A 27,459-nucleotide genomic window follows, 5' to 3' on the forward strand; every position below is an offset into this window, starting at 1 on the left:
TTAAGTTTTGACTCATCTCCTCGTGCCCCCCCCCCCCCCCACACACACACACGCACACAAACATGGCCCCTTGCCCAGAATCCCGGGATCTGCTATTAAACTTCTAACTACAGTCATCAATGTCTTCAAAGTACCAGCCTAGCTCTTGTTTCAACCACTTTTTCATTATGGTGCACATTCATTGATCTCATTTCCACGAGGGACAAGCATTCTTTATAGCATTGTCTTTTTAAGTGAGTCTCTTCATTTTTTGAGCAATTTATATACTTTGATTACTTCAGTACTCATTGCATTTTTTTTTTACAAGGGTGTAAGATTTAAATTATTGTTGTTTGCCCTGTTCAATTGTCTAATTTACACTTTTTTCCACGAAAGAAATTTTGGTTTATTGTGCTTTTTTCTTGTCGAAAAATGGAAATACATGTATACCTGAAATTGAACTTAAAGTTGGCATACGCGATGTCCTACATGCACACAATAGACTATAATTACATACATACATACAGTACAGGCTCTAATACACAAATGCGTCATTACAAACATCGCTAAAGAAACACACACGCACACACGCACACACACACACACACACACACACACACACACACACACACACACTCACACACACACACACACACACACTTACACACAAATAAACACGACAAACCAGTGCAAACGTAGCAACACGCATATTTCTATTCAAGAACACAGGTACGTGTGCTCACGCATGGCGAAAAAAAAAGTTTAGAACCTACCCATACCAAAGCACCTATACGGATTATTGAACGATTGTGTTACTTCGCGAACCGTTAATCGCTGCAGAACGAACACGTTGTAAAGCAGTCTTCAAACATTAGATCAGCATAATTATGTGTAAATGGCAACAAAAGCGAATTATTATATCATGTGATTATTCCATTGTGTTACAATACATGTATTCCGATGTTATGTGATTAGTCAATCCTTGATAATGGTAATTATTTCTATTAATTCGATTACATGTATCATTTGAGCACAAAGTCTCTAATTACCTCTTGACCAATGTCATGTACTTTGACAATAGTCACATCATTTAATTGTTAATTGTTTTCCACTGTAAATCTCTACGTGTTTTCTCTTTTTCACGGGGGGGGGGGGGGGAGGGAGGGAGGTGAAGGGGGATATCTATCCCATATTCACACAATAATTGTAATAAGATAGAAATCCAGAGCATTTTCTATCAACAAATTTATTCGAGTAAAACCCAAAACTTTGTAAGAAACACTTTCTCGTATCACTGGCCCAAAAAACAAACAAACAAAAAACAAAACAAAAATACCTACATGCTTTTGACATAAAATATACAACTGTACTTGACACTTTCAAAAGCAACCTTTATGGTGAGAAAGAGAACACAACCATGTACTGTATGGACGTACATATCAACAACATGTCGTGTTGTATGATTTTTCAAAATCGCGCTTACAGGTAAAACTTAGGTTTGATAATCAAGTTTTGGCCAACATCAAGATAGCAGCCCAATATGTACCATCTTGATTTCCTCTTCTAAAACAACAATCATTTCAATTCTTAACCATGAGCCTCCATTTAACACAACACAGATAAAGAGCCGAAATTCTTGAACAGCAAGTTTAAGGCAAAGAGGAACAATACAATGCATAGATTATCTATATTTCGCTGGGTCTCATTTCTACTTAGCATGGATAGAGTACGCAAACTAAAAAAAAAAAAACGGTTTTACTGATATGAATTATCTTATACTGTATACTGTATACTCGATTCAACTGTACAATGACCAATGCATAAAAAAACAGAAAACCTTTGCTGATTATTGTAATACATATTTTGAAATGACTTCGGGGTGCCAACTTCTGAAAACACATACAACGTTGTAGGACATATTTATAAAGCTCGGTGTGTAAAACCTCCTTGAAGATTCCATGCCACGTCACGTGATACGCTACTGATGAACACATCATAAACCGTACCGATCGCGAAACATTTCCTTCAAGCAGCAACCTATGCATAAAAAGAAATTCTTGCACCACTTATGGGCAACACGGAGGAATGCTGTATGAGATGCACATACCCTTTTAACGAATCTCCCTTGTACATGATTGTATTCTCATGGTGTAAATCTGATTACGAACAAAAAGAAACATTTCTACAAACTAACGAAGGAAACATTTCAAAACAAACTTATTTACACGTAATGTTCCATTATAAACAAGTCAAAAGGAAAACTTTTGTACAAGCATGAAGAGTAAGACATCATTGAAACAAAGGAAAAGACCTTGCACAACAAGGAAGACACATGTCAACTGAATTGTGACCCATATCATCCCACATTTGGAAGGATCTGCTTTGCACGCCTCATCGATAAAGTAATTGCGGATGATCTTGAATTTGAATTGAATTTAAAAGAATAAAGACTAAATAACCTTTCTCAATGTTGAGCAAATGGGCCGGTTGGCTCGTGGGTGTATCTTGGGATGATCCCAAAACACTATCTTGCTTCAAATAGCAACTAGGCATAACGAAAACTCTCGCGGGGCAACTGAACATGAATGATGCATTGATATATGTTACATTTTTCAGCTATTCCGTTTTTGTACTTACTATAAGGCTGAAGACTGATAATAGATATAGAGAGCATTTCGCAAGATAGCTACTCGTACAGAGCCATCATAAACAAAATAAAGAGGAATCACGTGCTTATAGCATGCGGTAACAATTTATGCAACACAAAAAGAAAGAACTTGCACACTATAGTCTTAAATGTATAACAAGGAGGAAATATGACAACCAATGAAGGATTTATATACTGCATGTACCCATGATAATTATTTCAAAGGATCTCCTTTGCACACCTTCACGTAAACTGATAATTCTATTTTCTGAAGAGAAAGGGTATGGGAATCGTTCACGCGGAACATGTGAGCATAAGAGAATGAGATTCCGAAGATGACCTCAGGCTGCCAACAAACATACCCATTTTAATCGTGCAGTAAAGAACAGTCATGAAGATTCCATGTAATATGATGCCAAAACGCATATACCGTCTAGATAAATACTTGCTTCAAATAGTAACTTATGCGTAACGAAGAAGACATCCTTGCACGATACGTATGCATAACATGGAGGAATGTGGCATAAACTATTATACCTTTTAAGTCATCTTCCTTGCATTTTTCATGTTCTCAGTCTGATAATGAAACAGATTTGTTTTCAAAGTATGTTCACAGGTACTGAGTCATTATAAAAAGTAAAAAAGAAACCACTCTTTTGCTGTGAGCATGAAGTAGGAACTTATGCGAAACATAAAGAAAGACCTTGCACAACTATAATGTCCAAGGAGGTGAAACATGGCAGCTGATGATTTGTATAACCATACATTTCCTGAGGATTTCCTGTGCACGTCTTACCAATTAAGACTACTCACCAAGGCAAAGTACAACAGTTACTCTAAGTCTTACGATTCACTTTGTAAAACTTGAAGATCCCGTTCTATGGATGTAGCACTCTTATAACGCCAATTCCAGAGTGAAGATAGCCTTATATAGATACTCGCTTAAAACAAATAAACCAAACAATAAAACTTATGAACGAAATATTGACAGAGAAAATGCCAGCTGAATGATGATTTATAAGACTACACATCTCAAAAGATTTTCTTTACACTTATTGGAGTTATAGTCTGCGATCATAAAAAGCCGTAACATTTATGCCAAATGCTTTACTATACATATTCTTGTTGCAATGCTCTATCTTATAAATGCCCTCATTGATTAAAAAAAAAACAATCTCCAAAATCGGGCAAATGTGCGCCCATTTTGTCTTTATGTATCATTATTCATGTGTTAGACGATGGCGGGATTCTGAGATTTAAAAAAAACAAACAAACTATGATCTGTTTGAACAATTTGCTGGTAATCAACGATTGCCTCTATTTGCGAGTTATCTAGAGATGTATGCATCAACCTACAGATGAATACGGTGCAGCATTGCCTGCATCAAACACCCTTAAACTGTTATAAAGATGATTGTATGATTATCATGCCCACTCAGCTCGACTCAATACAATACTCCCTAGCAATTAAGACAAAGATGTGGTGTCAAGATTGGTACGTGTGTCTTCCAATTTCTCTTATTTTTTCCCAGATTTCTTCCAAAAGACACGTTGGATAGTATACCAGCCTGGTTCATTCGTGACCTTTCTTGATAGCAGTAACCAAGCAAAGTACCATCCGGAAACACTAATAAGTGATCGAATAGCAATTCCAAGCCCACTGTGCTTACCAGAGTTCCTTACCAGTTTGTTTACACTGACACGATCGCTTCCCAGCGATGCCAACCCAACAGCTTGCTGAACACTAGGGTTTATAAAGATCTGTAATTCCCTGAGAGATGAACGCATGGCTATGTCTACTGCAGCATTGAATCTTCTACTCACACATGGCAGAAACTGCCTGCTCGGAATATCATGGCTCATAGCAAATGTGAGGATCCTGGTGAGAATTTCGTTTGGAAGTTTGTCAAATAAACATATGCTACTTTCCTTTTCTTTATCAGATACCAATCCGTCCTTGTTCACTCGTTCGTCCAAACCGCTGCCACTATCTCCTCCGTTCAGTCCATCATTAACCCCTCCTTCCTCTAGACCATCATCCTCCACTTCGTCGTCGACGGAACCATCATTATGCACCCCGTAGTTTGAGCCAACGTCGCTTGCTTCCTCGTCTGAGCCATTCTCGTGAAGTCCTTCCTCTAGACCATCCTCTTCCACTTCGTTGTCGACTGAACCATCATCGTGCACCCCGTAGTTTGAGCCATCGTCGCTTGCTTCCTCGTCTGACTCATTCTCCTCAAGTCCTTCCTCTAGACCATCATTTTCCACTTCGATGTCGACTGAACCATCATCGTGCACCCCGTAGTTTGAGCCATCGTCGCTTGCTTCCTCGTCTGACTCATTCTCCTCAAGTCCTTCCTCTAGACCATCCTTTTCCACTTCGTTGTCGACTGAACCATCATTGTGCACCCCGTAGTTTGAGCCATCGTCGTTTACTTCCTCATCTGAGCCATTCTCGTGAAGTCCTTCGTCAATGCTATCACTATTCACTCTTTCGTCCCTGCCCAAATTATCATCAATCAAGTCTCCTTCAAAAACGATTTGAACACTGTTTCGAATCATTCCAAGCACTTGCTCTCGATTACTTGTAAGTGACAGGTAGTGCTCGCCGTTGCCCTCTGACAAGTGTCCTAGCACAATGAATGGCAAATCGAAAGTGAAAATGTTACTATTGTGCATTTCCGGTGAGATCAGCGTTGTTCCGCCATTCAGTGAACTTATGATCAATATCTGGATGTTAAAGATATCTGAAATTGCTTGTAATGTGAGATGGTCTCCATAACTTCCGTCCTCCCACATACGAGAAAGGTAATCCCTACGCATTTCCGTAAGATATGCCGACCAGTCTCTTCCGTTCCCAATGCGTGGGTGGGTTTCCAGGTATCGCACTACTTCTCGTCTGAGAGTAATATGGGATCTAAAGATTCCTAGTGTTGTTAACTGATCGGATATTGCACTAAACTGGCAATTGCCGTCTCCTGTCGGATTCAAACGAACAGAGAGTCCGGAGTCCTGGCATAACCGTTCAATTCTCGTTGTCTGAGTTAGAGTTATATAGTATTTCTTGAGATGTTGGCTGCTTGGAACGGTAACTCGTTCGCGCCTGTGTTGATTAGACAACGTGTCAGCAGTGATATCCACCAAACGAAACCATTGTTCTGCTTTCGCATTCGTGCGCGGATGTGTGAAGGTAACTTTATATTTGTACTTCTGTAATTTTCTGTCTGTTATCCTGCCTGGTAAGATCGTCATTCTGTTCGTCACTCTTGACCTCTTATTTGCCAGTCGAACGAGAACCTTGTCCCCGACATGGTAGACAGGAATCTTAAGACTCCTTTGCTGGCGTAATCTCAGTCTTTTGTTTGCGCGTTTTGTGGAGACATGAGCGTGCTCTCTGGTGACGTTGACATTCCTGCGCCATTCTTCCATGTCATCTACTGTTCCCCTTGTATTTTTACTGCGTGAATGATCTGAGTGTCGGCCGAAGAAAACATTAAATGGGGTGTTCCAACCCAAGACTTCTTTAGGTTCGTCATTTAGAACTCTTGCATAGTTGGGGAGTTGACGCGCCCAGTTGACACCATGTTTCTTGGAAATGAGATCGAATAGTATTTTAGACCGTAGAGTTCGGTGAGACCGCTCAACCTTGCCTTGAGATTCAGGATGATACGGGGCACTCGTTATGTTCCTTATTCCCCAGAGTTTCAACATATCCTTGACCTTCCCTTTAAACTCTGAACCCTGGTCGTGTTGTATGTACGTTGGATAACCAAATACGTCAAAGATCTTCGACAAAAGCCGCGCCACACTGCTGCTTGACTTTGTTTCAAGAGGCCTCAACCACACATAGCGGCTGAAGACGTCAATTGCTGTCAGTACGTATCTGTAGTACCTCTTATTGAACTTAGCTGTAATTCTCATTTTAAGGAGGTCAATCTGGACCCTTTCCATCACACGTTTCGCTGTAACGGGTACATACGGTGCCTTGTTGGTGAATCTGACGTTCATGCGGCGATGAGTTGTACACTCTGATAGTATCTTCTGAACTGCTGCTTCAGAAATACCTGAAACCTTGTTCTTTAGTCTATGATAGATCCGCCTTGCTCCTGATCCCTTTGCCTTGAAGTACTCCTCCATGACAATATCTTGGATTTCCGACTTTTTCAGCACTCTTTCTCCGTCGACGAAGAGTTTTGGTGGGTCACCTTGTAGACTGAATCTTCCTTTGTATCGGTTATATCGGGTTATGGCCGATTTCTCCGCAACGGTTCTTCGGGCGCAGGGGACGTTGAATGAACCATGACGCAAATCTCTCGTTTGAAGAGGCTACACCCCAGTAAATAATGCCAGTGCATATCTTGGCAATCAATGACTTAAAGTCAAAGATATAAAACACCTGTTTCTTGACCCTGGCCTAATCTAAGCATCAGTCATCGCCACAGCGCCACAGGAGGGGGGGGGGGGGGCACCGCGAGAGGAGGAGATTGTTTTGGTTTTGGCATGGGCCATGTAGCTCCATGGTGCGTGTGTGTGTGTACGTGTGTGTGTGTGAGTGTAGACATTCAGCGTATGCAGACAGAGCATGCCTGTACCATGGAGCTACCCTGGTAGCTCCATGCCTGTACTGTAGTGACCGGAACTATTGTCATTCCATTTTGCTCTCCCCTTCTCCCTCCCCCATCTCTCCCCCCTCTCCCTCCCTCTCTCCCCCTCGCTCTCCCTCTCTCTCTCTCTCCCTCTCTCTCTCTTTCTCAATGATCCAGTCAGCAGGCTGATTGTAACCAGGGAGGTAGTCTCACCTCCCCGTTGTAACTCACTGCCAAATAGCACATTGTCAGCACCGGCAAACTGGCAATGCTCTCCTTCTTATTCCTGTATTTTCGTTATTTACGGGTCAATTTTTTTCGTTCGAAATGTAAAATGGATGACCATAGAATTTCTCAATAGAATATAAAATTGAAAACTTTACAAAGGATAGAGAAAATTGAGTTCACTTTGAATGGTCTGCCACAGGCAGATATCCTTATCATGCTCTTACGTAATACGACAGCTGCTTTCTCAACGATCCAGTCAGCAGGCTGATTGTAACCAGGGAGTAGTCTCACCTCCCCGTTGTAACTCACTGCCAAATAGCACCGGCAAACTGGCAATGCTCTCCTTCTTATTCCTGTATTTTCGTTATTTACGGGTCAATTTTTTTCGTTCGAAATGTAAAATGGATGACCATAGAATTTCTCAATAGAATATAAAATTGAAAACTTTAAAAAGGATAGAGAAAATTGAGTTCACTTTGAATGGTCTGCCACAGGCAGATATCCTTATCATGCTCTTACGTAATACGACAGCTGCTGGAGTCATCAAACCCTGGCTTGGCCTCCAGGTTTGTCACGCCTGAGCAGAAAGTTTATTTGCAATGGACAAGCAGGGCCGTTTCTTCCACCTCCCTGGTACAAGTACTTCGACTCCCAACTCCCAAACGACAAATATACGCACCCCACTTTGGGTACACCCCGGTTGGGGACTCGCCTCAAACGAGGGATTGACGGCATGACCTTCGATGAGCTTCACAATTGTAGAGTACGAGTCGTCGTTCATACAAGATGGCCCGCATTCGGCCACTGCTACAAAGAGCAGGAGTAGGCTAACAAATCTTAACTTCATTCTGCAGAGGGATGAAAGAACAAAAGTGGAAGAAAAGAAACGTGAATTATGGTTTAATCAACATATTGTCATAATAAAGAGATTAATAAACTGTACATAAAGTGTAAGTAAAAGTAAATAGACAGCGGTCACTTTATTTATTGGAAGAACTCTACAGAATCATCAATTATTGCAATGACCAAAGAAAAATAAACCAGATTCATGGTTATTATGATTATTATAGGTTTTCCCGGCCAATTTCGCACTTGTGTCAGTCCAATTCCTAATTGCTTCATTCAATTTAGCAAAATTTAGCGTAGATGACATGTTCGGTAGTTCAATTTTATGATCTCTTCATTCAAATTCATTTTGGAGCATTCAAATTACCTTTAGCGTCATTCTAATTAACACTTTTTCAATTGAAATTCGTAAAACTAGCACCATTTCGTTATTCGTTCATTCAATTTAGAATGATATAGTCACGTGATCACGGACATGCCGCACTCGTTCATTCAAATTCATTTTTGGGCATCCAATTTAACATCTTTTGCAGTCAATTTAGCACGCATGTTTATGCTTTGGTTCTTTCTTTATTCTTTATTTTTGTCAACACAGTTACTGTTTTGCAAGCGTCATTACATTTCATATTTTCGTACTCATTTGAAAGATTTTGGCAACAGTTTTTTTTTCTTCAATGTGCTTAGTGATTCTTCCAGTCCGAAGATTTAGTGCATCATGTGGCCACAACATATCTGGCCGTTGAGTGCTTTATTCCGAGTGTGTCGGCCAGTTCTAGGAAGTCAAGGTTATGATCATCAAATGTTTCTATAATTCTTTTTCTGTCTTCTTAAGAAATACGTCTGTATTTGTGCTGTCATGACTGTAAGAAGATGAAGTTAATCTGTAGTACTGGTACATGTAGGCCTAAAATGACATGTATGAAAGAAAAGGGGCGCTACAGAACCAGAGTTATGTATGGTAAAAAAATATGATACTTTTACTGCTTAACAGTGCGTGGATGAAACAAAAAGTCACATAGAAATACGCGTTTAAATGTTATCATCTTTTCAAAAAAGAAATAACATGACGTTAATTTGAATGAACATGTTAGGAATTTGACTGCCCATACGCGAAATTGAATGACTGAAATACCCCTTTCGGCCAGTGTTGGCGAATTTGAATGACTGAAGAGCACGTGCCAATTTGAATGCTCGTTTTACGAATTCGAATGGCACATGTGCAAATTTCATTGATCGAAATGCTAAATTGAACGACCAACTTGCAATTTTGAATGACAGAATGTGCAGTGACGAGGATTTTCGCTAAATTGAATGAACCTTTTATCAAATGGACTGACAAAAGTGCGAAATTGGCCGGGAAAACCTATATTATCATTTTTAAAGATGAGCATCGTTCAATTCTTGGTCAGGTACACATAACGGATTATTATTGTTCATGAGCCCTCCCCCTCCCCCTCCCCCTAAACTAGGATTTTCTTGTATAATAGAAGGCCGAATAGGATTCGAAGTCTTGTTGGAGACAGTAAGGAGGGCCTTTTCACGGTATGAATATTAATTATTCTGTATGGAATTTTTGTGAATTAATGAAGACTTCGTTTTCTTGATAAGTCTGCCCCTTTTAATTATCAATAAAAATTCTTACGGACTAAAGAAAAATAAGGCAATGTACAGGGTCCTCTCGCAGCCACTCACTTAAACATCTATACATCACGAAAGAATGATAATATATTTCTTTGAATGATGGCATTCTGGTCATTCTTTATTCTGCAACCGAAAGACCTCATCAAGAATAAACCATTGTCCCGTAATTGTAAAGGCTTTGAAATGTTTAGCCTATCAGTGTAATAAAAATATACAAGTTTTTTTTTTTTCTGCACTTGCATGACCTAAAAAAGAGGGATTATTTTCAATCCTACACGCCCACAGGTATGGAGTCGTTTATGCATGTGATATCCATATGCAATATCTCTTGGTCTTACACCTCACCCATATTACTAGATTCACGGGAGCGGGGACGAAAAATATGTGTGATGTGTCAGTAGAAAAAAAAAACGGACTTGTCATTCATCAACTTTATTTGTTCATATTAATTATTGTTATACCTTTAACATTTCTTATATCATGTAATAATCCAATATCACCTTCACGTCAGTCATATTTTAATTGTCACAGCATGTTGGTTTAGTGCCACTTGGTCTAATATCAGATTGTCTACTTCCCTGTTCATCTCTACCATCATTTCTTCAAATTTCTTATTCGATTATGATTCTGATTTCAGTTCGATTTGGCTTGTTGGCGAAGTGAAGAATTTCTTCTAGAATTGGTAAAGTCGTCAATAATACCCTTTTATAAGCAGAATCAAAGTACCTGAAAAAATACTCCTCCATCACACTAAGATTTTATCTTTGTTTTCACTTTGTATAGCAAAGTCATCGAGATAAACAGAGCGTGTACACAGACATGTGCTACTTTTAATCTGAATCCTTTATATATATCTTTGTGTCTCTTATCAATTTTCGGTTTATCTTGCCCATTTTTCCTATCTTGGTACGTTATTCCTTGTTTTCTTCCATCATAATATATCATCTATCTTTTCTCTCCTGTCCTCTCCCTGTCTTTCATTGGTTTTCCTTTTAGTTTTTCTAATTCTTTTCTAATTTTACTATACATTTGATTTATATTTGTATCTTTGCTTCTCGGACAATTACCCCTGCACAATTACCTTAGATCCTTCCCCTGACCCTAACCCTAATCCTTATCTTGAACCTAATCCTAACCCAACCCTAAACTTAATGCTATAACCCTAATCTCTAACCTTGTCGCTAACCAGTATTGACGGGGGGGGGGGGGGGAGGTGTCCCTTGGGGGTAATTCTTTTGATCGATTTCATCCTATGATTTGACACTTTTACGATGTGTCTCCTTGAAGACGCTATATATCGTTTTTGCATTTTTTAAGGGGGTGGGGCTGATTTCGTAACCATGCTAGAGGTGATCTCATGATTATTCACTACGCGTAGCAGCAAATGCACCATTCTCTTCGCAAAATGTGCGAGTCATTCATGAACAATGTACATGTATATTACCTGGTACGCAGGACGTTAAGCTCCTGTAAAAAGTTTTGGTATTGCGTACAATATGATGTGTGTGTATGTGTGCTTGTCCGTGTGTATAATTCGTCTCTGCAAAGTATTGTAGCTCCCTACGCTCACGTGCGCGCAACTCTGAGCTGACTTTTGTGGGCGACATGACATCGTGAAGAACCGATGATTGTGTAAATAGGGGCCTACAGGGCTGAGTACAGGACCCAGGATCATTCTAGTAACATAAATCATGGAGATCAGAAAAATTGAAAGTTAACATCCCCGAAATCAAGAGCTATAGGCTCTGCTGCGCCGAGCGAGGCGTCAACTTGACTGTCCGTACCGAGATTATGACTCTGGACATGTCAACAACATTAATGTCAGGAAAAAAAAAAAAAAAAAAAAAAACTTGACGCCGTTTCAGAATAAATGCTATTCAAACAGTTTGACATTATTGAAAAAAAATATGGAAATGAAGAATTTTTGTTTCATTTTTTTATTGTTTCTTTGACAACTGCCATGGTACTATTGATAAGCCAAATTTAGCTATATCGTAGAGGGTAACAGTCATTCTGACACTGACACAAGAATACGCTAATGCATGAGAAGTTCAATTAGAAAAAGAATAGTCACGATTGACGAATAAGATAATACAGCAAACTACATCATCATGTTCCTTTAAAAAAATACAAGAACGCCAAGGTGATATTCATGATGACCAAAAATAACATATTTAGAAATGTTATTGCACCATCCCCAAATATATCAACTTAGGTATAAATGGATGGTCCATTACATGAAATGAAAATATATCCTGCCAGAAACGTCTTTGTGAAATCTGTGCTTATTCTTTTAGTATTCTCTTTATCAGACCATCTTTACCTAAACACGATTGATACAATTTACATAGTGATGAATGGCTTGTTGTTCCAAAATTGTGAATTCACATTGCATTGGTGGGAGATCGGTCGTTTACACGGGTGATATCTGTTGTCGGTATCTTTTTCTTATACTTTATTCTAAGGAATGTTACGAAAGCTGAGACATCAATTCGTGTAAATTGTTGCACATCTACCCTCCCCACACCCTTTTCGTCTTTTCTCCAATTCAGAATGTTGTCCTAGTGAGTGAGCTAATCTTTTGTGCTAATAATCTTTCTGCCTGTCACATTTTTTGTGTACAAGAACGATATCAATCGATGTAAAGATAATATATAAATTAACCTTAAATTTATGTCGATGGTTAGTTAAACACCCTTTCTCCATGACGCACACAGATAAGTTGCACAAGAGTACGTGTACACGTGACACCACAAGTACGTACACTTACACACACGTACAAGTATACACACAAACACACACACGCATGCACACACACACACACACCTTTCTGTGCACTCCGTAGGACTGCGTGTAGTTGCAGGTACGCTGTGTTATGCATATTCATGAGATAATCTCTCGCTTGGTTACAGAAAAAAAAAACAAAGGCGCGCATGCGCCGTGACCCGTCTGTGACGTTTATAAAACGTCATTGCAGGGATTACGGGCGAGACAAAAATCACCTTGCCGTATATTGCTATCCCACATCACCTAACCTCTTATCCCATTCTGGTACTATCGAATCATTACGTGAATGTTTCATGCATATATCTAAAGATTCTCGAATAAAGTCACTCATCTTCAAAATTATCAATGCATGTAATATCAAGTTACATCCTGGAGTTACATACACGGTAGCTTCATGAAGATGTATCAAATCAAGAAACCAAAATTACCAGGGACTGACAGTGCCCTATAGTTTCATAGGCCTAACTTCATGTAGTGTGCACTCTGTACTGAAAAATGAAAATGATATTGAAGCGACACTTCTCTCTTTAGTTTGTAGATGGCATTAATACGTACGAAATCAGCTGCAGATTACCTCACCTGGCGTTTGTCACTGTCACTGTGTCATATCAGAATCATGCAAATTATGACATTTGCTGGAGATCTCTGCGGCTGACTGACGATGGTTCACTATCCTTACATGTGACTGTCGTAGCTGCTGCACAAGGTAAGGTAGCTTTCACTGCAAAAAAAAAAAACCTGAATTCAAACGAAAAGCTAACTTTCCAGATAAAATGGAGCTTTTTAATTAGTCTTCGCTTTCCAGTCGAAAAGTATATCTGAATAGGGCCTAAATGACTTGTAAAACAACAAATAACGCTCATGGGTAAGAGACTAGGTACATAAAAGAGTTCACAGGTTTGTTTTTCTGTTTAGTTGTTTGTTTTATTGTTCCATATTATACATTTCAACAAATACATAAAGCATAAACATAACAATACAAAAGCATGGATGAATTGTCAAGTACATCTCTTAAGACAATATAACATGTGAAATATGAGGAATCTACATAGAAGCATTGCGTAGGGTGTAGATTCCCAGATGCGGATTTGACTTAATTCTTACTTATTATATGCAATTGAAGGAATGACAATTTGTGAATTGGGGAAATTACACGTCAAAGAATAAAAAAAAAGAAAAAGAATACAAAGAAAACATTGTCCGCGGCACAAGACTTCTTGAGAGTTGCGTGATCACCCGAGCGAGGTACAATTCAGATATAGTGTACAATATCAGAAATACAAAATATGCACCAAGGAGGTTCAGGAGTTAATAAGAAATCAAGGGCGAGGCACATGTTACGTTATCGATAATGACAGTAATGCGAAGTATGAACAGAGAATGTCGAGGGGGATTGAAGAATTGCTGTAAGTATGACTTTAGAAAAACAAGTTTAAGTTTGTGCTTAAAAGAATTAAGAGACTGAGATTGGATTATTTCTCTGTCCAACTCATCCCAAAATTTAGGCCCTGTAGTAGTTATTGTTTTTAAAGCGGAAACGGTCCTTACAGGAGAAAGATGAAAAAAAAATCTTTTGGTCTAGTATAATAGGGTAAGAATGAACTTCAGTATTTAAAAAAAAAAAAACATCGAAGAAAACACATCAGGTAGACTTCCTGAGTTTACCTGACTCATGAATGATCTAATGTTGAAATAATATAAATCCTGGATGGTAACACAAACGTCAAAATGATGGCATACTCTCGTAAAATAGTATCACACTCATGATCAATAATGCCCTACCAACAAAGGCTTCAAAAATATCAAGAGGGTCTTGGTGAATAAGATTCAGTTTAAAAAAAAAAATCCACAATTTCCCAATTGCTGGGGTTTCAAATGCCGCCATGTGCAGAACACGTCTATAGCAGCCATCCCGGAGGAGGCAAAAAGAGTGACCGTAATAAACAGGTGGCAGCTGGAGACAGTTTTTTTAAAGGTCGAATACGGCAGGTGGCCGCTATAGACAGGTGGTCACTTAAACAGGTTTGATTATCAATAAATAATATATATATATATATATATATATTTATATGTATATATATATATATATATATATATATATATATATATATATATATATATATATAAATTTGTATATATATATATATATATATATATATATATATATATATCATTATCATTATATACAATATAGGTGAAGTGAACCGTTTGCGTTTTGTAGTTGTATACGGCAGATGGCCGCTTTATATAGGTGATCATTAAGACAGGTTTGCTATTGGGATACAGTCTCACACCTGTGTATAACGGCCAATTAGAGTGAGACAAAAATGGCCGGTATAGACAGATGATCGCTATAGATAGCTGGTTTCTAAGAAAGGTTTTTATTGTTAATACATAGATGGTGATTGTTCATACGTAGTTATGATTGTGGGGGCGCTGTGGCATAGTGGATAAGACTCCCGACTCCCGATCGGAGGAGCGGAGTTCAAATCCCGCCGAGCGCTAACGTCCTTGGACAAGATGTTTAACCCACCATGTCCCTCTCGACCCAGGTGTATAGATTGATACCTGGCAACGCTGGGGTAATAATAATGGCAGGGCCCTGTGGTAGAGCAGTGGCAACACTGAAGAGGTTACCCTGGGTAAATAAGACATTATTTCTATTATTATTATTATTATTATTATTATTATTATTATTATCATCATCATTATTATTGTTATTATTATTAACATCATTATTATTATTGTTATTAGGCCTATTATAATTATTATTATTATCATCATTATTATTATTATTATATTCATTATTATTATTATTATTATTTTCATTATCATTACTTTTATTATCATTGTTATTATCATTATTATTATTATCATCATCATTAATATTATCATTATCATTATCATTATTATTATCATCATCTGGTGGTTGTATACGGCAGATGGCCGCTATAAAAAAGGTGATCACTAAGACAGTTTATTAGATACAGTCGCTCCCCTGTACAGAACGGCCACCCCGAGTAAGAAAAAGGTGGCCGTTGTAGGCAGGTGGCTGTTATAGACAGGTTCATTTCCATACTTTTTCTTTGGGAGGGATTTTAATGGTCGTAAACGCAGGTGGACGCTACAGACAGCTGGTCGCGAAAACGGATCTTGCTGTACAGTCGAACCAGCCTATAGCGGCCACCCAGGGGAAACGAAAAAAAATTGGCAGTTAATAGAGAGGTGGCCGATATAGACAGGCGGTCCCTAAGATAGGTTTAACTGTAGTAATAAAGATGTTAGCGATTCATGCATAATATTGATTGAGAATTTCTCTTTCATCTATATACGTAATACACATGTGTAGGTGAAGTGAACGCTTTGCACATTTCCCGGCGGCTTTTTGCACATTTCCCGGCAAAATTGAACATTTGCACATTTCCCGGCGCCACGTTTGCACATTTCCCGTTGATGAAATTTTGAGATTTGCACATTTCCCGGCGAGACGTTTGCACATTTCCCGGCGTTTGCACATTTCCCGGCGAGACGTTTGCACATTTCCCGGCGTTTGCACATTTCCCGGCGTTTGCACATTTCCCGGCTCCACAGACCCTCCGCAATGATAAGTTTAAAAACAGTGAATCCATCCAAATACAATTTCAGGATATGAAACTATAACTCATTGCCCACATTTACAGAAAACCCCATCTGATTTGCTTCAGTGGTCGTCGAAGAGAAATGAGGAGTTTTGTGGAGCATGTCTGGAATCCCTTCCCTCCAAAATCTGTCCATTGCGTTCACAAGAGCATTCAAGTGCTGAAGAATCAGACCCATGACATGCTCTACAACAATCCACATTTCTCTGTGAACAGTTAACCAAAATGAATGGGGTTTTCTGCAAAATGCAGCAAAGTTATATTCTAAGACCTTGAAGTAGTATTTGGACAGTTTAATCATATTGGGAGTTATCAATGCGAAAATCCGATTGTATTTCTTTTTTGAGGGGAGGGGGACATACTGTACTGTATATTATTTGCACGATAGCGTATACCATGCAGTATATGCAACTTGACAGCGCGGAAGGTTACTGTGTGTAGAAACAGTCCCCATTGCCTCTTGTGTCACTTTTGAGGTATGATTGAATACCAGTATATCATTTGTCACTTAGTATCATCCAGAAACTATTGAGTAGTTCGTGAACAATGGGCACTTGATTTACGCAACTAATTGTCAGTGGATTTCTTATGTAATACGTACATGTAGCGGTTACTGTGTCAGGAAACTCTACAGTCATTTAGCACGTCAGACCATACGGTTTAGAATTGATCATCCCATTAATTGCTGGATGATGACATCGTAAATCAGCCAGATGTTAACTCAGTGTCTAACGGGGGGGGGGGGGGGGGGGGGGGAAGAGATGGTGGTAAAACTTTCCCCTCACGAATTCCGTTGTTGTTGTTTCTTTTTTCTTCTTGCAGCTGACGCGGCGAATGTTGAGCTAATCGGGATGAGGAGGGTAGATTCTGCAGAGAATCTCTCGAAGCATAAGCAAGGTAAATGTGAAAAGAATATATTCTTGGATATAGGGAACAATGGCAACCATAATGATACTATTTGTCGCTTTGTCTCGCTGTCGATACTGTATACTGAATTTACACTATGTTACTTTTCATGGATCTCTGGATGTATGTTGCAAAATCAACATCGTATAATTTGCGTGGAAGCAAAATAAATGAAATGAAGTGAAATGATGCACACCCCTTCTTCACGAACGTGAAATCACACAGACAGGTTTTGTATCCGTATGTCGTAGAGCCTCGTGTGTTGCATAGTTACCATAAATGTGTCCCATCAATTTTCCGCTGAGTGTCCCCTCGTGGCGTGAACTATACTGTCACAAGGGTTAATCATTAGCAAAGAGTACGGGCGCGCACACGGACGATCTAGCCCAAGTGCTGTTTTTAGCACGAGGTGAGTGTGCCTCCTTCGTCTTCAAACCATGGATAGCAGGATTATGTTTTCCTCTGCCAAACATCCTTATTATATCATATTGTAACAAAGCCGAGATGCTCCTTGAACGCAAGACATGGACAAAAATATTCAAAAACAGGAGAAAAAATAGGGGACGAGCAAGCAGACAAGACTGTTTTCTTTTGCACCATGTACTCAACCATTTCGTAAAACCTTATTATAGGTGGCAGTCACAGTAATGATTTACTAATATGAGATGATGATAATGATATACCTAGATCCTGTTGCATAAGAAGATGATGTCAAACATAAAGTCTGGTATCAGCCTATCAGAATTGAGTATTCAGAAACTCATGTTTGATATTCTGACTTAATGTTTGATCTGAACATATTTGCAACAGGACCCAGGCATCATTATGTTGCCAATTTGAAATCTTGCCAAGTTTTTTTTTTAAGATATCCAGTTGCAAGGAGCAAAAGCTGTCAGAGGTTAAAAAATCTCAAAAAAAAAGTCAGAAGTGCAAATCACAGCGACATATTTTGCTACATTCTGTTGAAAGAAGTGAAAATAAAACCTTTGGATTGAATTGATAAAAATCTTACTTAATATCAGATCAGATATTGTGATTATATCTGATATTTCGTTACCTCTGACATTTTCACTTTCGGTATGACACCAACCCATAGTAGACACTATGACAGAAAGAAGGTTGATCACATCGAAAGAGAAAATTAGCTGATCCATTACACACCCAATACCAAACACATAAGGCTGATTCACAGGGCGCATCAAATTTCTACCGAACCCAGTAAATCAGTTTGGTCAGTGTGGATACGAGCTGACTGCACATAATTAAGTACCTCTCAATCGATCAGATGGCACATCTTCTTTCTTTGAATACGTAGCTAATAATACGGATAATTGGAACTGATGATAAAAGCGATGAAATGTGTGCTGTTGATGTTATCTCCCTGTTTAGTGATGCAATTTACCCAGAATGGCACGAACAATGTATGTACACTGTATATATATGCATGTACATGTACAATGATAATACAGAAACCAATAAATCGAATCAAATCAATTTATTTTAATTTCACTTTAGCAAATCTTTCCAAAACTTACGTGGAGAAGCCTCATTGAAATTCAACACCAACACTCGATCGAACCAAGTTTGTTACTCCACTGTGCTTAAGCGTGTGAATTAACATGCACATTGTGTTGTTAATTCAAAAGATTTTGTGTTATCAAGCCCTTGACTTATAAGTGATTTTCTATAATCATGTACTTATATTTTTGGACTTTCTTTTCGGGCAAGTGTTCTGCAACAATTTGAAAATATGCTTGCCAGATCGGGCAAGTGGTTAAAAAAGTTATGTATAGCACCCTGACATATCCTGTTTTCCTCTGATTAGATCCGGATGTCCAGCTCGTTGGAATGAGAAGATTAGATTCAACAGATCACATCCCGACCACAGAAGAGCAAGCAGGTAAATCAGACACAGAATTTCAGCGTCACTGTAATAATTATGGTGATTAACACAGCGATACAAGTCATAATGTATTTCATAAAATTTGCTGTATACAGGCGACTATAATTATAACGAAGTCCTCGGGACCGGCACTTTTGTTTCGTATAAAATCAAAATTTCGTCATAGCGGGACAGTCGTGTATAAGTGAACATATATATATATATATATATATATATACATATATATATATATATATATATATATATATATATATACAGAGTATGACGGCATACCGACGGATTTTCCCTTCCTATATTATATATATATGTGATAAAAACCAAAAATGTCTTGTTTCTATATCATGCGCTTTCCTCGCCAGGATAAAGCGTTTTTAGTCTAATGCCATTTTAGGTTTTTATCACATATATATAATATAGGAAGGGATAATCAGTCGGTATGCCGTCATGTAGGACTACAGCATGGCCAGTTTATATGTCTTTTGATGATAAGGATGTCAAGGATGAAACGTCTAGAAAGAATATTAATGATATTGAGATAAAAAGGACACCTTAATCTGCCGTATATACTTCCCCGAGAATTGCATGAATAGCTGTCGATGGTATAACAAGCACAGCGTTTGTATGATTCGTGTATATACAATGTGCATTTATCACAGTCGAGGATTGGGTTTGGGTTCATGTTGGGTTCTCTCTTATATTTTCTATTACACTTTCTATCTCTCCCTCCTTTCTCCCCCCCCCCCCCCCCCTCCCCCCCCCCCCCCTCTCTCTCTCTCTCTCTCTCTCCCACTCTCTCTCTCTCTCTCTCTTTCCCATCCCATTTTTCTCTCTTTGTTTTTTTTTTTTTTTTTTTTGGTCATATTCTATTCTATTCGAGAAAAAAGTCAATTTTCACGACCCATTACCATCACTGCCCCAATGCCTTTATGATACTACCAGGACATATTTCTGTCCGGCTTTACATTGACGTCACGGAATTTCTATTAATAGATTCTGCCAACTCATTGCTTTCGACGAGCTCCTGAAGATGATGCAATTGAATACTAGTACCTGAATGTTCAATTCAACTCAATTCAATTCATTTCCATTCAATTCACTTTCAATTCAGTTCAATTCAATTCACTTTCAATTCAGTTCAATTCAATTCAATTCAATTCTATTCTATTCTATTCTATTCTATTCTGTTCAATTTAGTTCAATTCAATTCAGTTCAATTCAATTCAATTCAATTCAATTCAATTCAATTCAATTCAATGTAAGAAATTCCCAAGTCTTATATGAGTTGATTTTGAGAAAAAATACTAATCCCTCCCTTTCCGTCCCCTTAATTTTCAGTTATGGGAATAACATGAATACTAATTGAAATGCGAAACAGTCATTTGATTTTTTTTTGTAATATTTTACTCATGAAAGATGAAAACCCAACTTGGACATGGTGCACTGATATATTCAAGTATTCCATTCTTTAAACGATATTGTAACCAAAGAAATAGACGAAAAGAAAGCGTTGGACTGTTGCACAATTTCAGAGTAAAGAGGTACATCTCCTTGATATAGCCAAGGAGGTTTGAGACGTGTCAATGGCCAGAGCCTCACTGGGGGGGGGGGGGGGGGTAGAAAAGATGGAATAGAGGGACTGTAACTCTCTGTTTGTGGGTTTACCACCCATCGAGTTTGCTGGAAATTACTGTACTCTTCCTCGTCCTTTATTTGGTACCATTAAATCACCTGAGTCCCTTTTCATAAAACTTGTTATCAGTGACAACTGCCACATTTCTGTGACAAATTTGCTCTTAGCAAATCAGATGCAAGGATTTCAGTAGCTTATAACAACTATGACAACTTGTCACTGGTAACAAGTTTATGAAACGAGGTCCTGGTCTTAACTCTTATCCGTTTTCCGTTTCTCTATCACAAACACAAAGCCAAATAAGCTTGCTTTCCATAGTAGTCCCGTCATACTTCTTATTGTACAACCCGATTTTGAATTCGACCTGTCATCATTACCGTTACTGTGTATATCATGTATGTATGTACATATTTTATATATATACATAATATGCATTATTGACAAGGTACAAAAACTTGTACTGTTACTTTTGATGTAATATGATATATAAGAAGTATTAAATGAATTGAACTTGAACTTGAACTTAAGCTTCGTAGACCTATTAAGAGGACACACTTGCGATTGCTCTACCTCTACTGATCTGCAAGTTTCCAAGATGATTTGTGTTCAGGGCAGCGTTTAATAACATTTATGAGTCACTGGCAACTTTTTAAATGCGATTTTAATCCTTGCATTTGACTGGTGACCGCAAATTTGTACCGTGAAAATCACTTTTAGTGGTAAGTTGTAATTCGTGGAGTTGAGCATAGGTGCGTGATTGCGACATGATCTTTTATCATCCCTTCTCAACACTTTTTTTTTCAGCGATATTTGGTTTCAGGATCTTGACTGGATTTTAGCATATATTATAAAACAATCAGCTCGTTAGGAGATCTCGTGCTGATGTCAATACCTACCAGCTGATCCCTGACATTACTCATTTTCCTCCTAATTGATTGCTGTGTTTTCTTCCGCCTGTCTTTCTTTCCGCGTAAATTCAAGTTAGACGCAAGCCTTGACTTTGACTGTTACTTATTTCTGTGTGTTTTTTTTTTCCGGATGAATTATGATAAGACAAAATGTAAAATCAAAATATCACGCACACTGAAATTGTAACAGAAGCAAATTATCAAGCAAAACAACTTCATAGTAAAGTACTTTTATTCTATACCATAACAACTCAGATCTTCTTGCCAACAAAAGAAAAAAAATAGCAACTGACAAAGAATAAGAAATGGAGTTCACTGGTACGGTGGCTTTGAATAACGATGTAAGATCAGAAACATCTTAATGGAAGAGTGAAAGAAGACAAATAAAGGATTAGTATGTTTGCTTCTAGTTTGCGCATGTGAGTGTGATGTGTTGCGTGTCTATCTTTTAGTATAATGACTCTACTTTCAAATAGTTTGCATTATGTAAGTGATGTACATTGCATGTCGTTTGCATTTTGCCGAGATTTAGATAGATTGTGGGTTGCGAATATTTGTGTCATCAGCATCAATGCGTATTTCCTTCGTTCGTCGCCATACTATACACAGACAGAGAGAATAAAATTATATTCATAGAAACATTGATAGATAGGTATATTTAGATAGATAGATAGATAGATAGATAGATAGATAGATAGATAGAGAGAGATAGAGAGATAAATAGAGATAAGTATATACAGAGAGAGATGTATAGAGAAATAGACATATCTAGGATGATATACATTGAGAGATGTGTATTCATATTACCATATGAAATGCTCCTTAATAGAAAAACTCCATTTCCCCATCTCCCCACCCCTCCCTCTCTCATCCTCCCTCTCTCCCCTTATTATTTATTATGCATTTTGATGTAATTTTGTAATCTACTTATTCAATATCTGTAAGATGTCTGTTTCTGATGGAAATTAAAAATTAATGAATTTAAATATACGGATTATATTTATTTTATCTGAATACGGCAATAAAAAAACAGCAAAAACTCTCTCTTTCTCTGCTCTGAACGCCGTCAGCTCTGGGGAACTCGACCGCTGCCGTGACATTCGCTGCGATGGGCGAACCGACGGTGCTCGGGGCGAGATCTCGGTACGGCGAGGAGGACGACGAGCAGGACGACCATAAAGACTACCTCAAGTACGGCTCGAGCTCGGGCTTCAAGTATGGACCGAGCATGAAACTCTTCATTCCAGTCAGACTAAAACCAACGTAAGTCAGATATTAATAATTGATGTAAAAGTGAAATACCATTTAATGTCCAAGTTGACTTAAAGAGGCATCGCGATACAATCATTGTTGAAATCTCAATCATTTTTGAGAGTATGAATTATGCTTGTATAATATCATATATATTGAAAATTGTATTTATTCATATGTGTATACGTATGTACATGAATATATGTATATATGTATGTATGTATGTATGTATGTATGTATGCAGATATTCCTATGTGTATATACCAACAACAACAAAAAAATCCTGTATGGACAATAAATGAATCTGAATCACGATCATGTTCCGATGCGGATGTTTAAACATTGTCTGCCAAGATAATCTATGCCACGGCCAGTAAAAAACAAAACAAAAAGAAATACATGTAGTTCTTATCGCCCTGAAGGACACTTTCCGTGAGGAAAACATAATGATAAAATAAAGTGTGCATGCTAGTGTGTGCCAACACCACGCCAGCAAAAGTCTGTTTGTTGTGGTATTTTGTTTTTGCTTTTGTTTTTGTTTTTTTCATTATCCGGTGAGGATGATTGAGAGGTCATGCTCCGGTCATATTGTTTGGGCATGCGCAGTTCCGAGGTATAAAATATGTCGCTTGCTTCCGAATGAGGATTTTTGCGGATGTTTAAAGAGAATCACATTTTTGCATTGCAAAAACTGATACTTTTGTGTGAAGAGGTTTTCTGTCCAGGTTATACATCTGATATCAGGTCTAGACGACAATCGCAAAGTCGATTTTTTTTTTTTTACAACCACAAACCAAAAATATCTCGTTACTTTGTTATCATTTCTGTACTTCCTCCTCCACCATAACCTAATGCTGTTTATACAATGGATATTGGCACAGTCTAAACATGATAAGCTCACTTGTGAACTTGCATCCGTGGAGTGATGTTGCTCTTTGACCCTAACATAGAGAGGACAACAACAACGTCATCAACAACAAAACATGGTCACTTAATTACCCTGAATCTGTGGCATACACAATCTTGACACGATGTGATATAATTGCGAATTCAGCGTTCTTTATATAGTCTCACACCCATTATGACATGGCAGTATGTTTTGTGATCTCATTCTCACTAAGAATTCATATAGTGTAATAATTTGTGTAATGTTCCTTTCTTAATCATACCTTCTCTCCAACCGAAATGGTGTTTTTCTCATTAGGTGCTTAATTACTATGTTTTTTACACATTTCTGTCACAATTTTCGACGAGAGTACACATCATTTTACACAGAATATTAGTAAGCTATGTGCCGAATTTATCTTCCCCTGTGTCACATTATGGAAAGGTTTTTCCCCAAACGTTTAAGCACAAACAAGTGTCACATAAGTCAGCTATGCCGTGGCTTTGGTGATTTGTTTTCGCAATGTTATGTCTTTTCATTTAAATGTTAGATGTGCTCTATGTGAATTGACTTTGTTGTTACAATATTCGTAAAATGTCGAGTTCCCCGCCTGTCTTTTCTGCCTACTTACAAAGGACGTCCACCCTTCCCCCTGTTGCGATTTGTTTCTTTTCTATTTTGTTTGTTTGTTTGTTTGTTTGTTTTTTGTGTCTTTGTTGAGGGTCTACTTTGCCACTGAGAAGTCAATGTGTCAGCTTATTTCCTTATCCATATCTTCAAGAACTTTTCCCTTCAAGATAACCGCTCTGAATATATTCCATTTGTATAATTATATTTCTTTCTCAATACATTTGTTCTGTGATTTTTAAGCGAGATAGATTGGAAATTATTAATTATGCTAATTCTCCACCGATAACCGTTTGTGTCGTGATTGTCTTAGAAAGGAGCAATACTCTCCGTTGGACCACACGGGGCTGATCTCATTCGTCTGGTTGTCATGGCTCTCACCGCTCTTCTATAAGGCGAGGAAGAGGGCGTTGGAATACGTCGACCTCTGGACGATGTCGGATTACGACAGAGGCGATTACAACGGGGACCGGTGAGACTACGAAAACGATGATGACGACGAGATGATGAGTAGGATGACGATGATATGAGTGGGATAAGGATGATGATGACGATGATGACGATGAAGACGATGATGACGATGATGACGATGATGACGATGACGATGATGATGATGATGATGATGATGAAGATCATGATGATGATGGTGATGATGATGATAATGAGGAGGATGGTGACAACAAAAACAGCTATGAATATGCTCGCTGATAATGACACCGAGTTCAATTATGATAAACATGATGATACTGATGGTGATGAAAAAATAACCGTTTTGATATCACAATGGTCACGACGCAGCAATAATAATGAACTGGGATATCGTCCATGGTGATGCCCAAAATATACGTTATTAGTCACTAAAAAAGTTATATTATATTGATCATTGCTTTTGCACACGTTAAAAAAAAATGAAAATCTCTTCCTAATTGTTTTGGAAATGTGACAAATGTTTCGAGACTGAACACTTGGCTGATGTCGATGCAAAGTTAGCATATATCAGAACATATCAGACTATATCGGAAGCTTTTGCGGCGCAGAAGAAATAGATTTTGAGCTTTGTAAATTGATATCATTATTATTGTTGTTGTTATTATTATATTAAGTCGGAATTTCCGGATAATCATTGCTTAAAATTTACTAGTACCCTTCTCAATTGGCGTCAATTGTAGTTGAATATGTACGGCCTATTCATAATTCTGATGTAATTTTCTGCTCGGTTCAACTACACGATAGCTGTACATGCCATAAACTTGACGAGGTGTGTCTTTATTGCAGATTCGAGAAATTCTGGCAGGAAGAAGTGGACAAGAAGGGCGAAGAGGGCGCTTCTCTAGCCAGTGTCGCCTTCCGGTTCGTCCGGACGCGACAGATTTTCTCCATCTTCGTCCTCGTCCTCGCAACCATGAGTTCCTTCGTGATCTCGGTAAGTGCGTTGACCCGTCGAGACGGAGGCGACCCTTTGTTGTTGTTACCGCGTGCCAGTCTGTTATCAAACGGGGGAATTCCCCTTTGTATCCCACGTGACTTCGTTAAGTGGAGTAAAACTGAAACTATCAGAAGGGTGAATTTTCTGGTAGGGTCATCATGTATATAGCGTAGTAGATTCAGTTTGAAAGTCTAGTTATCTAGAGGGGTAACTTTCTTCAAGATACCAATACTGAAAAATGCTCAGAAAACGACTTTTCGACTTTTTCATGGCAACCAATGCCGTAAAAATGAACAAAGAAAGAAAAACTGGACAAAATAAAGAAGATATAAATTCGCGATAGAGGGAAGAAGTGGAAGACATTTTTTAAACCAGCCGAAGGGGCAGAGAAACTCGAAATTTTAGCAATACCTTACCAACTACAAAAACAAATTTACAGTTTGAAGTCACAATTGTGTGGGGGTAGGGCTTGGAAAAGTAAGCGAACAAACAAATTAAATAACAGTTAGCTACACAATGTATGATATCTCGTCAGATTGTGTGCATGCCTTTACAGCAAATAATGTTCTTTACAACCATAGGGCTTGTCCTAGGCTGCGTGTGTACAAACTGGACCAAAAGTATCGGTATTGCAATGTATCGTAAGAACAAGACATTTTGAGTAGATTTAGTAGTTCGTCACCAGATCTACAGGGAAAACATATACGTAAATTCATACACATCAATGAGTAGAAATGATCTCTTGAAGATATTTATGTAAGTCCGATAATATTATTATCATCTGCATGACACGGTCTACGATCACGAGCGCCCTGTATGCTTCGATTTCAGGCCGTGCTCGTTCAGAGGTTACTTCGCTACGTGGAGCGGGAAGACGACGACCTCGTCGAGGGACTCCTACTCGTTCTCGGCATCTTTCTGCTCAGTATGATCAGGATCAGCGGCGATGTCTTCTTCTGGGCGTACTGCTGCCGGACAGCCACACGGCTGCGGAGCGGGACGCTCACCCTGGCGTTCCGTAGGCTGGCTAATCTCCGCAGTCTAAAGGATCACAGTGTTGGAGAGGTAAATATTAGGATTACTTGAGCAACCTGGTCACAATTTGCAGAAACATTCATTATATTTTTCTTTTTGCCGTAAAATTATCATTATCACCATGCAACGTGGGGAAACCATGTAATAGGAAATTGGCTCGACTCAACAGAAATATTGGAAATCCGCGATACGAATTGTGTAAAGCTTTTCAATATTTTAATTTCAATTTTTATTTTCGTATACTCTAATCCTTATAATTATGTAGGCATACACACGCACACAGCTGAAAATCCCGAGTGGAGTCGAACGTTGCCGTTGAGCGTACGCTTCGATGTACATTTTCGCTGACATGCAATCCTATTCTAACAGGCCTGCGCTAGACGTGGTTTTCGACTGTTCCTTAGTGAGCAGCAAATGAAGATCGATTCAATCGAGCCAACCTTGTCTCCCCACGCCACCGGGTCTTATATTGACCGTGATTGTAAACGATAATAGTAACAATGCTTACAACGAATATCGTGATAATTGATATGAT

The 27,459-nt window shown here is 38.5% G+C and overlaps 1 protein-coding gene and 1 long non-coding RNA gene across 2 annotated transcripts in view; both read left to right on the forward strand.

Annotated features, from left to right (window-relative positions):
• LOC139734428 (uncharacterized) overlaps positions 1-17,249 on the forward strand; it is a 40,141-nt gene extending 22,892 nt beyond the window's left edge. Inside the window, exon 3 of the long non-coding RNA XR_011711159.1 lies at positions 17,175-17,249. This is a non-coding gene — a long non-coding RNA (uncharacterized lncRNA). The remainder of the gene's footprint in view (positions 1-17,174) is intronic.
• Positions 17,250-19,099: 1,850 nt separating this feature from the next.
• LOC139734445 (ATP-binding cassette sub-family C member 5-like) overlaps positions 19,100-27,459 on the forward strand; it is a 31,954-nt gene continuing 23,594 nt past the window's right edge. The window contains exons 1-5 of the mRNA XM_071645230.1: positions 19,100-19,158; positions 22,770-22,962; positions 24,777-24,935; positions 25,739-25,886; positions 26,721-26,954. Coding sequence (XP_071501331.1) covers positions 19,107-19,158; positions 22,770-22,962; positions 24,777-24,935; positions 25,739-25,886; positions 26,721-26,954 — 786 coding nt within the window. The 5' untranslated portion in view covers positions 19,100-19,106. The remainder of the gene's footprint in view (positions 19,159-22,769; positions 22,963-24,776; positions 24,936-25,738; positions 25,887-26,720; positions 26,955-27,459) is intronic.

The sequence above is a fragment of the Diadema antillarum genome, unplaced genomic scaffold (genome assembly GCF_040938485.1).
Source record: "Diadema antillarum isolate AM-2024a unplaced genomic scaffold, OU_Dant_1.0 seq00000526_RagTag, whole genome shotgun sequence".
NCBI classification, from domain to species: domain Eukaryota; kingdom Metazoa; phylum Echinodermata; class Echinoidea; order Diadematoida; family Diadematidae; genus Diadema; species Diadema antillarum.